The sequence below is a fragment of the Nilaparvata lugens genome, chromosome 1 (genome assembly GCF_014356525.2).
Source record: "Nilaparvata lugens isolate BPH chromosome 1, ASM1435652v1, whole genome shotgun sequence".
NCBI classification, from domain to species: domain Eukaryota; kingdom Metazoa; phylum Arthropoda; class Insecta; order Hemiptera; family Delphacidae; genus Nilaparvata; species Nilaparvata lugens.
In genome coordinates, this window is record NC_052504.1 from 43,030,243 (window position 1) to 43,043,191 (window position 12,949).

General features: G+C 33.3%; 1 protein-coding gene across 1 annotated transcript in view; it reads right to left on the minus strand.

Moving 5' to 3' along the window:
- Nucleotides 1–3,646: 3,646 nt before the first annotated feature.
- The window catches only part of LOC111052686 (thioredoxin domain-containing protein 5 homolog), a 57,953-nt gene continuing 48,650 nt past the window's right edge, over nucleotides 3,647–12,949 (minus strand). Inside the window, exons 4-8 of the mRNA XM_022339436.2 lie at nucleotides 10,894–11,040; nucleotides 10,041–10,196; nucleotides 6,879–7,102; nucleotides 6,058–6,190; nucleotides 3,647–5,421 (exon numbers count right to left, since the gene is read on the minus strand). Of these exons, the coding sequence (XP_022195128.1) occupies nucleotides 5,299–5,421; nucleotides 6,058–6,190; nucleotides 6,879–7,102; nucleotides 10,041–10,196; nucleotides 10,894–11,040 (783 nt within the window). The 3' untranslated portion in view covers nucleotides 3,647–5,298. The remainder of the gene's footprint in view (nucleotides 5,422–6,057; nucleotides 6,191–6,878; nucleotides 7,103–10,040; nucleotides 10,197–10,893; nucleotides 11,041–12,949) is intronic.

Here is a 12,949-nt window from a genome sequence, read left to right on the forward strand (position 1 = left end):
TTTGTGGATGATAGGTTATTAGTACCTTGCGGTATGAGACAGCACATTCTGTCCATATTACATGAAACACACTTGGGCTATGCTAAATTAATAATGAAAGCTAAATTACTGTACTATTGGCCTGGTATGTCCAGTGATATAAAGAATTTTTTCCAATGTTGTCATATTTGTCAAACATATGCACGGGCATTGATCAAGTTACCCATGATCAGTCATGAGGTAATAGATAGGCCATTTCACAAAGTTGGACTTGATATTGCTGAGTTTGGGGGGAAACCATATTTAGTACTTCAAGATTACTATACCAAGTGGTTAGAGATTGAGTCTTTACAATGTAAGTCTTCATCAGAAATCATTGCTAAAGTGAAGAAAATATTTTCAAGGTTTGGAATACCAGTCACTGTAGTTTCTGATCATGTGCCATTTTCCAGCTATGAGTTTAAACAATTTGCAAAAGATTGGTCGTTCCAAGTTGTGCATAGTAGTCCCATCTATCCACAATCAAATGGGCTAGCAGAAAAAGCTGTAGGCATCTTTAAAAGCATAGTGCGAAAATGTGGTGTCAAAAATCTTGAGCTGGGGACTCTCAATTATAATAACACACCAGTGGTTTCTTTGGGTGTTTCTCCTGCACACTTACTACAGGGTAGGTCACTGAGATCTCGTTTGCCTATCACCAACATGCCATCAGCTTTGATGGAACAGGTTGGTGACAAAATTGTAAATAATCAATTGAAGATGAAAACAAACTATGATAAAACTTGCAGAAAAAATGAGCATTCTTTTGCTCCTGGGGAAATTGTGTTACTATTTAATACATTTACTAGAATTTGGGAGAAAGCTACAATTATAAAGAAACTGAATGATGTTCCGAGGGCATATTTAGTTGCAAATGTCAATGGTAATGTGGTAAGAAGAAATATTAATTTCTTGAAAAAATATATCAAGTGCAGGGCAAATTTTCCAAATACTACCACCAAATTTTATGAGGAATTCACTTCAGTTGATCAAAGGAATCATGTAGGGAATGGGACTATTGTTGATGAAAATGAGGATGTTGAACAAGAGAATGAGGGTAATGGAATGGTTAATGCTGGAATTGACTACAATAATGGGGAGAGAAAAACCTCACGCTATGGTCGGCAGATAAAACCACCATTAAAACTTAATTTGTAACCAGTTTAATGATGTGTTGTACACATCAGTAAAATTAATTCTAACTTATGTAATGTAACTGTAACTTATGTAATGCAACTGTAACTTATGTAATGTAACTGTAACTTATGTAATGTAACTGTAACTTATCTGTAACTTATTTACAGATAAAAGTTATCTGTAAAATTTTGAAAGGGGAAGATGTTGGGTTGGTGCACCTGTGATTGGAGCGCCAGTCTGTCAGTTAAGATGGTGGACTTTAATAACAATGTGTAATGTGAAATTGATTATCATTAATGATTTGAATTGATGAAATTTATTAAAGAGTGTACTAATGAAAACAAGTGTTCTTATAATTGATTGCAAACTTAACAGTTCATACAAAACACGTGGTATGTATATAATCATTTCTAACTGATTATATAGTTACAGCATTGTGAATTTGCTGAATTTTCTCAATATTACTTTCCTTGGAGGACTTGCAGGGATCTATTATAATAGGCAATTATTGCTTTGCAAGAAGGAATTGAAAAGTTACCGTACCTCTAATATTATTTTACTCAAAAGTAGTATATTCTAACATATGATTACCGTATCTAATATTGAATTCTATAACAGAATAAATCTGTTATATGATAATTATTATCATACGATTCTGGAAAATCTTCGCGTCCATCGGGAATGATGAGCAATTAATGAAATCGGGAATGATAAGGGGGGATCAAAGTTCGAACGCTAGCGCTTCCATGTTGTCCAGTCAATATAGACGAAAAAGGGGGTGTGCTTGCAATTAATATTGTAGTTCTGATTTTTTAATAATTTATATTGTTTGGATACATAAGAGAAGTCCAGAACCAATTTTGATGCAAAATTTCCTTCTGCTAGATACAGAGTGGTATTTTTAGTTAATTTTACATTTTTCAGTTATTTCTGTCAAATCCAGTAACCGGACAGAAAATTTCGCTTTCGCCTTCTTTTGAACTTAATCGTTTTCTTATTAGGGACCGAACCTTGTCTTAAGGAATTGTATTGATGAATGAATATTAAAACAAACTGATGCTATATTTTCAACATTTTTCTGATTGATGTTATTTGATGTAGGTATTTATCTGTTTATTATTACTGTATGTATTTTTCAATATATTTTTTTATCAATGGTTTACGAGAGACAATGATGTAAAGCAATTCGATTGATTTGAATATCTCTCTATCAACTCAAGATAATAATATGTAATAGCCTCTTATAGTAGACAGTAGATACTATTTTTCTTTTTTGATATTACTAATTTTTAAACGTTTTATGTACCTGTTATGTCTTTGCAGGTATTTTTTGATACTTTAATTGTTGATTATTTTAATATATTGTATGAATTGATAAAAGTGAATACTTTTGGTATTCATGGCAATAATTTTTCAATAACTCTCAAATTAGTGCACTTATTTTAGCCCGCTTCATAAACTGATATTCAAAAAATAAGTGAGGTAAGATGTATCCTTTTGATAGACGAACGCTGAATTCATTTGATAGCGCCGCCACGTGGATTACTCAAAAGACTTTATTGCATGGAATGCAATAATAATGATCAATGGGATGTTGCCTAGTAGAAAGGGAGTTATATTAAAAAAGTTAGGAGCACTTTCAGTCATATAAGAAAATGTTTCTCGAATCTTAATCTCGATATTAATAACCGGGTAAGAATTCGTTTGGATGTTGAAAAGTAAGTTTGAGTATTATAAGGAAGCTGGTTTCAAGTTGAGAGCAGGAAGGCCGCCTGGCCGCAGAATGTGACTAATGAAATTCACTTCTCACTTGCCCCTGCCTCACAATTCTCCTTCAAACTGCTCAATAAAATCTTCTCAACAGATATTTGGTTATCTCTCATTCATCCTTCATTGAATTTATACAAAAATCATTTTTCTTTATCGTCATGCTCAAAATAATCAAGATGATAATTTTGATGATGAGATATAAATAGATTTACAGTTATTGGTGGGTTCAAAATCCAAAAGAGCTGATTTCAATTTTATGGGTGAAGGATTTTAGTAGTACTGCTCCACAAATTTATGGCAAGTTGGCTTGAATTCTGATGAGCTTTACTTAGTTTAACTGAAATGATTGCTGTGGTGTTTCTAAATCTCGAATTATTCAAATTATTTTATATCTACAAGTTAGCCCAATGAAGGTCAATGTCTACCAGTGTCAGTGTGTGGATGGGTGGTTTGCCAGCGCTGGCCTTGAATGGCCTTCATCGACCTACGTTGGTTTAACAGGCTGGGCAAGAGACTTGGCCAACATGTGGACTAGGCATTACTCACTAGTTGAATCAAGTGAATCATTATCACTGTCGATTAAGATATTAAAATCATTGTTTCCAGTCGTTTTCTTTTAAAAAGCTCCAAGGTCATCACGCAGAAATCGGAAGATTTTAACAAAATAGTACATAAAGTATTATTTTACTTGGATGCATGTAGCTTAGATAAAAAATACTCATTTGAAAAGAATTTTTTATTACACAAGACACAACACGAGTAAGACCTAACAGAAACATTCTAATAATAAAATTGCCATAATAAACTAATTTTCAAGTGAGTTTTTCCTGTGCTATTCGTAACAATTAGGTCAATGATTATTAATTGCAATACACTGATGAATACCCAATTATGTATGTCTCTACTAATCGCAGTATATATCAATGACTACCGACTGAGAAACCCAATATTACAATAATTATCATATCACTGTAGACTTGCAGAGACATTCATATACATTTTTTGTATTATGGCACTGAAATTTCCTAATTATCAACAATAAAACTACTACGAGTAACTAGTAATCTCAAGTGCATTCCTTACATACTTTATTCTAGGTAATTTCAACAGTCATTAACGAGTTTCACTTTGAAAACAAGAGTGATGCTCAAAATCAAAACTAAACTATCGTAATTGCACGTGGATTTTAATCATAGCTTCCTAAACTTTTCTGGGAGTATCTCTTTTCAATCATAAATTCGTCAAAATAATCAATAGATTGGTGAAATGCGAAGGATCCAAATTTACAGCTAATGAACTGAACATGAAAGAGTTGTGAAATATCCAACAAACTTCAAATATCTGTCTTTGATAATTTTGAATATTTTTCAAAGTTCGCAACATCTTTAGATTCTTCATTTAAGTACACTGACATTGACTCCGGTATTCGTAAGCTATCAGTTGTCAGTCTATGTCTTATCTGTTTAAATCTGAATACATAACAATACTTGTCTGCCTGGAACATAAACAAACTTAGTCTTAACTTCACAAAGACTCAGTCTGCCATAAGAATAGGAATAATTATCAGTCTGTTGTGATGATATCTAAACTGAATTCGGCATCAGTCTATTGAGCTGAATTTCCACATCAGAGTCCGTGTCCGGTTCAGTTAAAATATTCTCTTCATGAGTTCTAATAGACATATTCTCACCAAGTCTGGCCAAGCGAGTACAAATAGTCTCATTAGAACACATGGGAAGAATATTTTCATAAATCGGGCACGGATTCTGATACTCATATGTAGGAATCCAGCTTGAATGATTGATAGCGCATTTATCTGACTCAGTCAACCTATTTCTATAATCAATTCAAGTTCACTGCTAATAATCTAATCTAGGTTTGATTTTCTTGGGTGTAAATCTGTGATGTGAATGTAAATTTGGATATTACCGTAAACCATTAATAATTGACTAAATTCTATAAAAAAATAAGTTTTGAGCGAACGTCTCTTCTCCCGTTCCTGAATATTGTATTCCTTACGAAATAAATAATAACATGAATTAAAAATAAAAGTTATGCTCAAACACGCATTTCAAAATGACGATTAATTAGTCTCAATAAACTAGTCGCTACACAATCATCATTCTTACAATTGTACACGAGAAACAGAACATTAGTTCGCTAATTATTTCCTAGAACTATGAGGACAAAATATTATGTATCTCAAGGTATTTTGTGCTTTCTTAGTTAAATTCATTTAGATACTAATAAATTGTTCAAATCATAAAACATCCCGAACTCCTTCACAACAACCAACCAAAGAATATCAAAAGCAAATGCTGGATACTAATTATGAGGAAGTAGACAGTTGTAATATATAGTTAGTAACACTGATCACAGTTCGTCGTGAAAATTGCTATTTATAAACTCGACCAGATCGTCCAAACTTCGAGACCCATTGTATTCAGAGATTTTCTTGCCGTTACGGTACAGGAATATAGTTGGGAAACCGTCGACCTGTAACATAAAACATATGAAATAAGAGCTGGATGGATGATAGTTCTCAGAGGAGTAAATCCATAGATTACATGAATTCACCTCATGAAATTATCAGAGTATATTCTTTTGTGAAAAAGCTTTTATTGTGTTTTTGGTTACGCAAAACATGTCAATTAATAGTGACATGATAACATTTGACTGACAACGTGATTTACAGCATTGTAATTAATTGAGGTTATGGTAATTGAAGAATTAATTCTCAATCCTTATGAATTAATGTATAAATAAAAATATAAATTAATGTATATAAAATATAATTGAATCTTCCAAGTTCCAAGAATAGTATGAGATTAATACAGTATTACACTGAATTTTGTTATTACAATAAGATATGATATGTAATTATTATTTTTGTTTGTTTCCTAAATTGAGCAATAATTTATTATGGTACAGTATTTTCTTCCCTACATGGAAGGGCACTATATATTTAACAGAACTTCATTTCGACAAACTTTTAAAATAAAGTATTCAAATCTATAAGATCTGATTCAATATCCATATTTATTTATTTTTCTCTCTTCAATCTATAATAATGAATGAAATGTCATTGTGTTTATATTTCGACGATTTATAACTATTTGAAAGATAATTCACCTCTTGTACATTGCAGAGTTCTTTGTTGACTTCCAAGGTGCAATCAACCTTGGCAATAGTCACGTCAATGGTTGGGAATGATTTTTTCGCCAGTTCCTCCCACGTTGGAGCCAATTGCTTACAATGTCCACACCTATCAAACAATCAAATAGAAAATTGAAACAGTTCACATGATTGATGAACTGGAACCTATTACAAGTAATGCAATACATGAAATTCTGTTTACATACTAGAAATACCAAATTATTACATAACTCGCTGTATCCTCCTATATTAGATATGTTAAGTCTTTACATATACATATCTATGTATATGTTTATAATTCTCTCTTCTACTTCTTCTTCTTCCTTTAGCACTACAGTCCTATGTGAACCTTGGCCTTTATGACAATTCATTTCCATCAGTCTCTATCACCAGCAACTCTCTTCCATCCCCTAATTCCCAACACTCGCAGATCTCTCTCCACATCCTCCAGCCACCTTCTCCTTGGTCTCCCTCTCCTTCTTGTGCCTTCAATTCTTGCCTTCAATATGGCCTTTGACAACCTTTCTCTATTCATCCTCTCAACATGTCCAAGCCAGCGTATCCGTTGCGAATGTATATAATTATTTCGATAAAATAACTGGAATTTTGAGTTTTTGAGTTCAATTACATTCTTAACACCAAATCAATTCACCAAAATATGGAACAATATTTAGAAATATTAAAATTTCACTCAAATTCCATAGCCAAAGATAATTTTTTTACAATTATAAATTGTATAGAATGCAATATAAGTAGATAAAATCCATAATACACATAAGAATGAAATCCAAACTTACCATGGTGCATAAAATTTGACTAGAGTGAAGCCACGTTCTATACTGGAGTCGAAAGTCTCTCCGGTAATTTCTAGAACAGATAGTTTTTCAGAGCCACTGTCTTCTTTTTCGGTTTCAGTAAGAGAATCATTCTTCTCTTCGTCCTGTTTCCAGTTGTAGTTGATTTTACTCGTGACATAGTCCTTCAGATCATCGATACCACGAGGACCTTTGTAGGTATCCACCTAAAACAAACAGAAAAGTGCAAAGTTGAACATTATCACTCTAAAGTTTTTCGAAACGATTCAAAAAGTTTCCCAGATGAATGAATTTAGTTTGAAAAATACTTTAAATCAAAATTCCCCAATTAAAAAGGATAAACCATACAAGGCTACACAAGTTTGTTTGGAATCTTCAATTTGTGTGGGCTTTTTTATTCTTAGTAGTTATTTTCTCCCTTTTTACTACTCATAGCCTTAGGCCTATGCAATTTATTATTTGAATCAAAACCGAACATTTCAAATGAAAATTGGGTGACATGATAAAGTATGAAGTTAAATTGTTAGTTTATTTGAGTTTCATATAAAAAAGTTTCGAGTTTTTTGTCTATCTTTTTTGCAAATATCTTTACAAATAGCATTGTAGCCGCCAGAAGGAGGTAGAAGATCTCTAAATATTAGAGAAGTCATGAAACTCGATAAACAAGAAAGTTTTGCTCCCTTTTAACTTTCAAAGTTTATTGAGTGAATTGATCTACTAGAAACAACAAAACAAAAATAATCGGTGAAATTTCATTGAGCATGAAAACTGCCTAAAAGGATTCAATAACTGATCTGGAGCTTCAACGGTTTAAGAAGATAGTGTGGATTTTACTCATTTCACTACTACAAATAAACTAGTAGTTCTGCGAACAGTAGACCTCGCTCATGAATACAACTTCCAATCTAATGAGAAGGGCGAAAAAGTAGGAGCATGAATTGCTGTATCTTCAAAGATACGAAAAAGTAACTTTTGAGGTTAGTTTAAGGTTTTTTAAATATTACAAAAAAACCGGAGGTCTTACCAAAAATCGTTACAGATACGTTTCTGCGCCTTGTTTCAAAGAACTTGCATATCAAATTTCATCCAAATCGGACAATAACTGCGACTGTAACTGCGGTACAAACAAACAAACAAACAGACAAAAGCCGATCGAGTCGAAACTAAGACCTCAGCTTCGCTTCAGTCAATAATTGGGGAATCGGTCAATTAAGGGTTTTAATGAGCTAGAAAATATAATGGTTGAAACTATTAATCCTAATATGATCAAAACTTGTCACTATACCAATATTTCGATTCTATCACTGATATAAATTTTCAGTAAACAATCTCACTTCCACTTCAAATAATTAATAGACTACTTCAACATAATACCGCAGAGAAAAATATTTAATTTTAACAAATTCGTTTCTATGACTTTCAATGAAAAAAATTATTCACAACTACATCTTCCAAGTGGACAAAGCCCCAACTTGGAAAGTCAAGCTAACTATAAATTTTAATGTTTTTCGGTTCGCGGCTTGATTGGGACTAGGCCTACACTTTTCACACAAATTATGTTCCCTCTCCACCAACGATACGACTGTTCCAAGTGGAGTCTGAGCATAATTCCAGGAAATGCAAGTTTGAAATATTCTCAAATATTAGTACATTTTCCATTGGTAACGGAGTTAATGCAGTTCCGTGAGAATATCTCAACCCTGCATAAAATTGGAAACAGACTGTCGTCCCGGAAGCAAGTTAGCAAAATCTTTATGTAAGGAAATTATTTTTCGATTAAAAAATAAATTTCTCACAATAAAAATTGACACAGAAAATTCAACTTCATGGTCACTAGAATCTCATTGATTAAATCTGAATTCTTCACAGCTCAACTAATTGATAAATAAATCACGAAGATAACACAACGTAATAATATATTTCCTATCAATATTATCCTAATTACAGCTTATAATAATATCTTGAATTGATTTAAAAGAATTTCAAAGTAGAAAAAAACACTCACATAGTAAACAGCGGTTGTGTTTCACAAACCATCACAAAACAACTTTCACCCTCAGTGAGCATCATTTCTTAACTTCAAAGTTCACGCCAATCATAGGCCATCTATTATTCACTGAATAAAATATGTTATAACAACTGCACTTAGTACATGCATCTTGCCATGCATCTAACACATCATCCACGGACAATTAATAGACGCAAGTGCCATCATCACAAAGAAACAAAAAGAATACTATCGAATACTATTTTACTTACTGATTAAAACAATTGAAACACTTCAATGATAAAAAAATATTCACTACTTTTATTTGGGCTTGTATTAGATTAGAGCAAAGGGCTGGTTGACCAGGGCTGGAGACACCAACACGTGTCACCAGTGAACACCAGATCTGGGACACCACTTGTCCCAGCAAAGGGCTGGTTGACCAGGGCTGGAGACACCAACACGTGTCACCAGTGAACACCAGATCTGGGACACCACTTGTCCCAGCAAAGGCTGGTTGACCAGGCTGGAGACACCAACACGTGTCACCAGTGAACACCAGATCTGGGACACCACTTGTCCCAGCAAAGGGCTGGTTGACCAGGGCTGGAGACACCAACACGTGTCACCAGTGAACACCAGATCTGGGACACCACTTGTCCCAGCAAAGGGCTGGTTCACCAGGGCTGGAGACACCAACACGTGTCACCAGTGAACACCAGATCTGGGACACCACTTGTCCCAGCAAAGGGCTGGTTCACCAGGGCTGGAGACACCAACACGTGTCACCAGTGAACACCAGATCTGGGACACCACTTGTCCCAGCAAAGGGCTGGTTCACCAGGGCTGGAGACACCAACACGTGTCACCAGTGAACACCAGATCTGGGACACCACTTGTCCCAGCAAAGGGCTGGTTCACCAGGGCTGGAGACACCAACACGTGTCACTCGTGAACACCAGATCTGGGACACCACTTGTCTCTGAGAATCACCACAGAGTACCAAACCGAATTGCTGCTATTACATACGGATACCACTGGTGTCTCAGACTGGCATTACAACACAATACGAGTCTTACTGTGCATGATAATCAATGTGAATATATCGTGATATAATACAAGTCTTAATATGGATGATAATCAAAATATAAACTGACCATTTTGCCATTGTGAATCCACAAAAGAGTGGGGTAGGACTTGACAGTGAAGCTCTGGCAGACGGGGCGGTGTTGCGTGCAGTCCACCTTGGCCACAGTCACACTTCGCTCTTTCTCAAACTCCTTCGCTAGCAAATCCCATGTCGGTGCCAATCTCTGTAACACACACACACACTTTCAAATATAACATATATGCAGAATGTTTCATATGAAGTTACAAGTACTCAAAATAATTTACTAGAATGCTTAAATAGCAACTATGATAGAAAATGATCTAACTCTTCTTTGCTGCTGAGCTAAGCATATTGCTTTCAACGCAGATAGTACAGAACTCCTTCATAAATGGAACATGAATAAGCATTACTTGTTTCAAGAAAATTCTGCTGAAATAAATAAAGAGGAAGAAAAGTGATTGAGAGGTGGAATCTCAATCTATACTATCAGAAAAGCTATTACAGTATACCAGAGAGGTGTCAAGTTCCCTATTTGTTTCCAAAACATAGTTTGAATACTAAGTGGTTGAGAATGATTCTAATGAAATTAAGAAATTGAAAACTTATGCATTTTATCCAAACCTAAATAAAATCATAGCCCAGTAATTGCCTGTTATTCCACTAATGCCTATTTTTCACATTTCAAATACAGCATACACATTTACAGTATTTACAAGTACCAAATACATATTTTAGTTTCAATTTGCACCAATAATTTAATTTTCTCTTTATTTAATTAATTTATTTATTTTATAAAACATTATAATCATAATACAATTAAGTTTCATATTATATGCTTTGCTTCTTAGTCAAATTTTATTATCAACATTACGATATTGAAATAGTTGAGAATCAATTACCTGACAATGTCCGCACCAAGGAGCGTAGAATTTGACAAAGTGATGACCTTGACTGACGTGCTTATGGAAAGTGTCTTCAGTCAACTCAACCAGTCCTGATGTCACTTCGGGCTTCTGCTCACTTTCTCCCACTTCTTCTTCGCTAACCTGTTAATACAACAATCAAATTGAACATTGACAAATTTCAACAAAAATAAAAAAAATTACCAGGAATAAGCTTGTACAGAAATTGTTGTTTTTTTGTATCATAATAGCCAAAAATAAAACCAGAATTAGTAGAATAATTTGAGAACATAGAGCTTGTTTTCAATTTTTGACACACAATGTATTTTAAACATACAGAGTGAATCAAATGTATGGGAACCCATCAATAAATTGGAGACTGTTGTAGATATAATACTGTAACTTTCAGGATAAATTATTGGTCAAATACTCTACCTTTTGACGTACAACTAAATTCCAACTCCTCATAAGGGGGTGACTTAGGGGTTGTAACTCGAATATTTTAAATGTAAACACCCAATGTGTGGTACATCATTTTAAATACCTTTTTGAAACAAAAAAAAAATGGCATCGAAAAAAATGTTCTATGATACTTGTATCTAAAATGGCGGCTGATTGAAGTTTTAGTTTTTGATGAAATGAGGGGTTGTAACTCAAATATTTTTGAACGTAAACACCCATTGTGTAATACATCATTTTAAAGGCCTTCTCAAAACTAGGAAGATGACATTAGTAAAAATGTTCTATGATTATTTTATCCAAAATGGCAGCTGATTAAAATTTATCAATTATTTCTTTAAACACTCAAGCTTCAATCAGCAACCATTTTGGATAAATGTATCATAGAACATTTTTATTGATGTCATCTTTCTAGTTTTGAGAATGCCTTTAAAATGATGTATTGCACAATGGGTGTTTACGTTCAAAAATATTTGAGTTACTACCCCTCATTTCATCAAAAACTAAAACTTCAATCAGCCGCCATTTTAGATACAAGTATCATAGAACATTTTTTTCGATGCCATTTTTTTTTGTTTCAAAAAGGTATTTAAAATGATGTACCACACATTGGGTGTTTACATTTAAAATATTCGAGTTACAACCCCTAAGTCACCCCCTTATGAGGAGTTGGAATTTAGTTGTACGTCAAAAGGTAGAGTATTTGACCAATAATTTATCCTGAAAGTTACAGTATTATATCTACAACAATGTCCAATTTATTGAAGCGTTCCCATACATATGACTCACTCTGTTTATAAAAAGATTATATTTATGTAAAAAGTAGAACCTTTGTTTCGGTTGTTTTATAAAATAATATAGTATTTAAAAATGTAATGACTTTTTAAACGAAATTTGACTCCAATCTAACACTTTGATTTATTCTAACTGAAGTTTATGGAAAAATTCGGATTAATAAAATTTGATTCATAAGACAAAATCAAATTTATCAAGTATAATCAGGTAACAATCATTATGAATTTATTCGCACAGATAAGGTTCAAGGCCTGGAATACAGATAATATTATGAATACGATGTAAGTGGAAAAGTCATGACAATGAACTCTAACAAAAGCTGATGATTATTCATGAGTTCCCTTGATATTATCACTAGCTCATAATATCGAGAAATAAGGAGAATTCCAAACGGTAATAGCTGAGTAAATCTTATCAAGTTTAGAATAGCATCGGCCTACAACGAAATTTAAAAATCTGCACACGTCTCAATAAAAAATGGGAAAATACTGAAATTTGCCAAATTAATTTTACCGGAGTTCTTAAAATTTTATTCATCAGTTAAAATTAATTCATTTTAATTCCATAGAAGTTTGCCAACTTATTTTACAAAAGTATCATATTTTCTGGTCAAGATCTTCCTTGAGGAACAGTTATATTCTACTTGTTTAAAAAGTATAAGAATATATTCTTCCATCTTTTGTACAGAGTATGACATAACATGGAACAAATACTACACAATTAGCTCACTTCTGCTTTGATAGATTTATTGCTAGGAGAATCAAGTATGCAATGCTTATTGCACAATAATTTAATACTG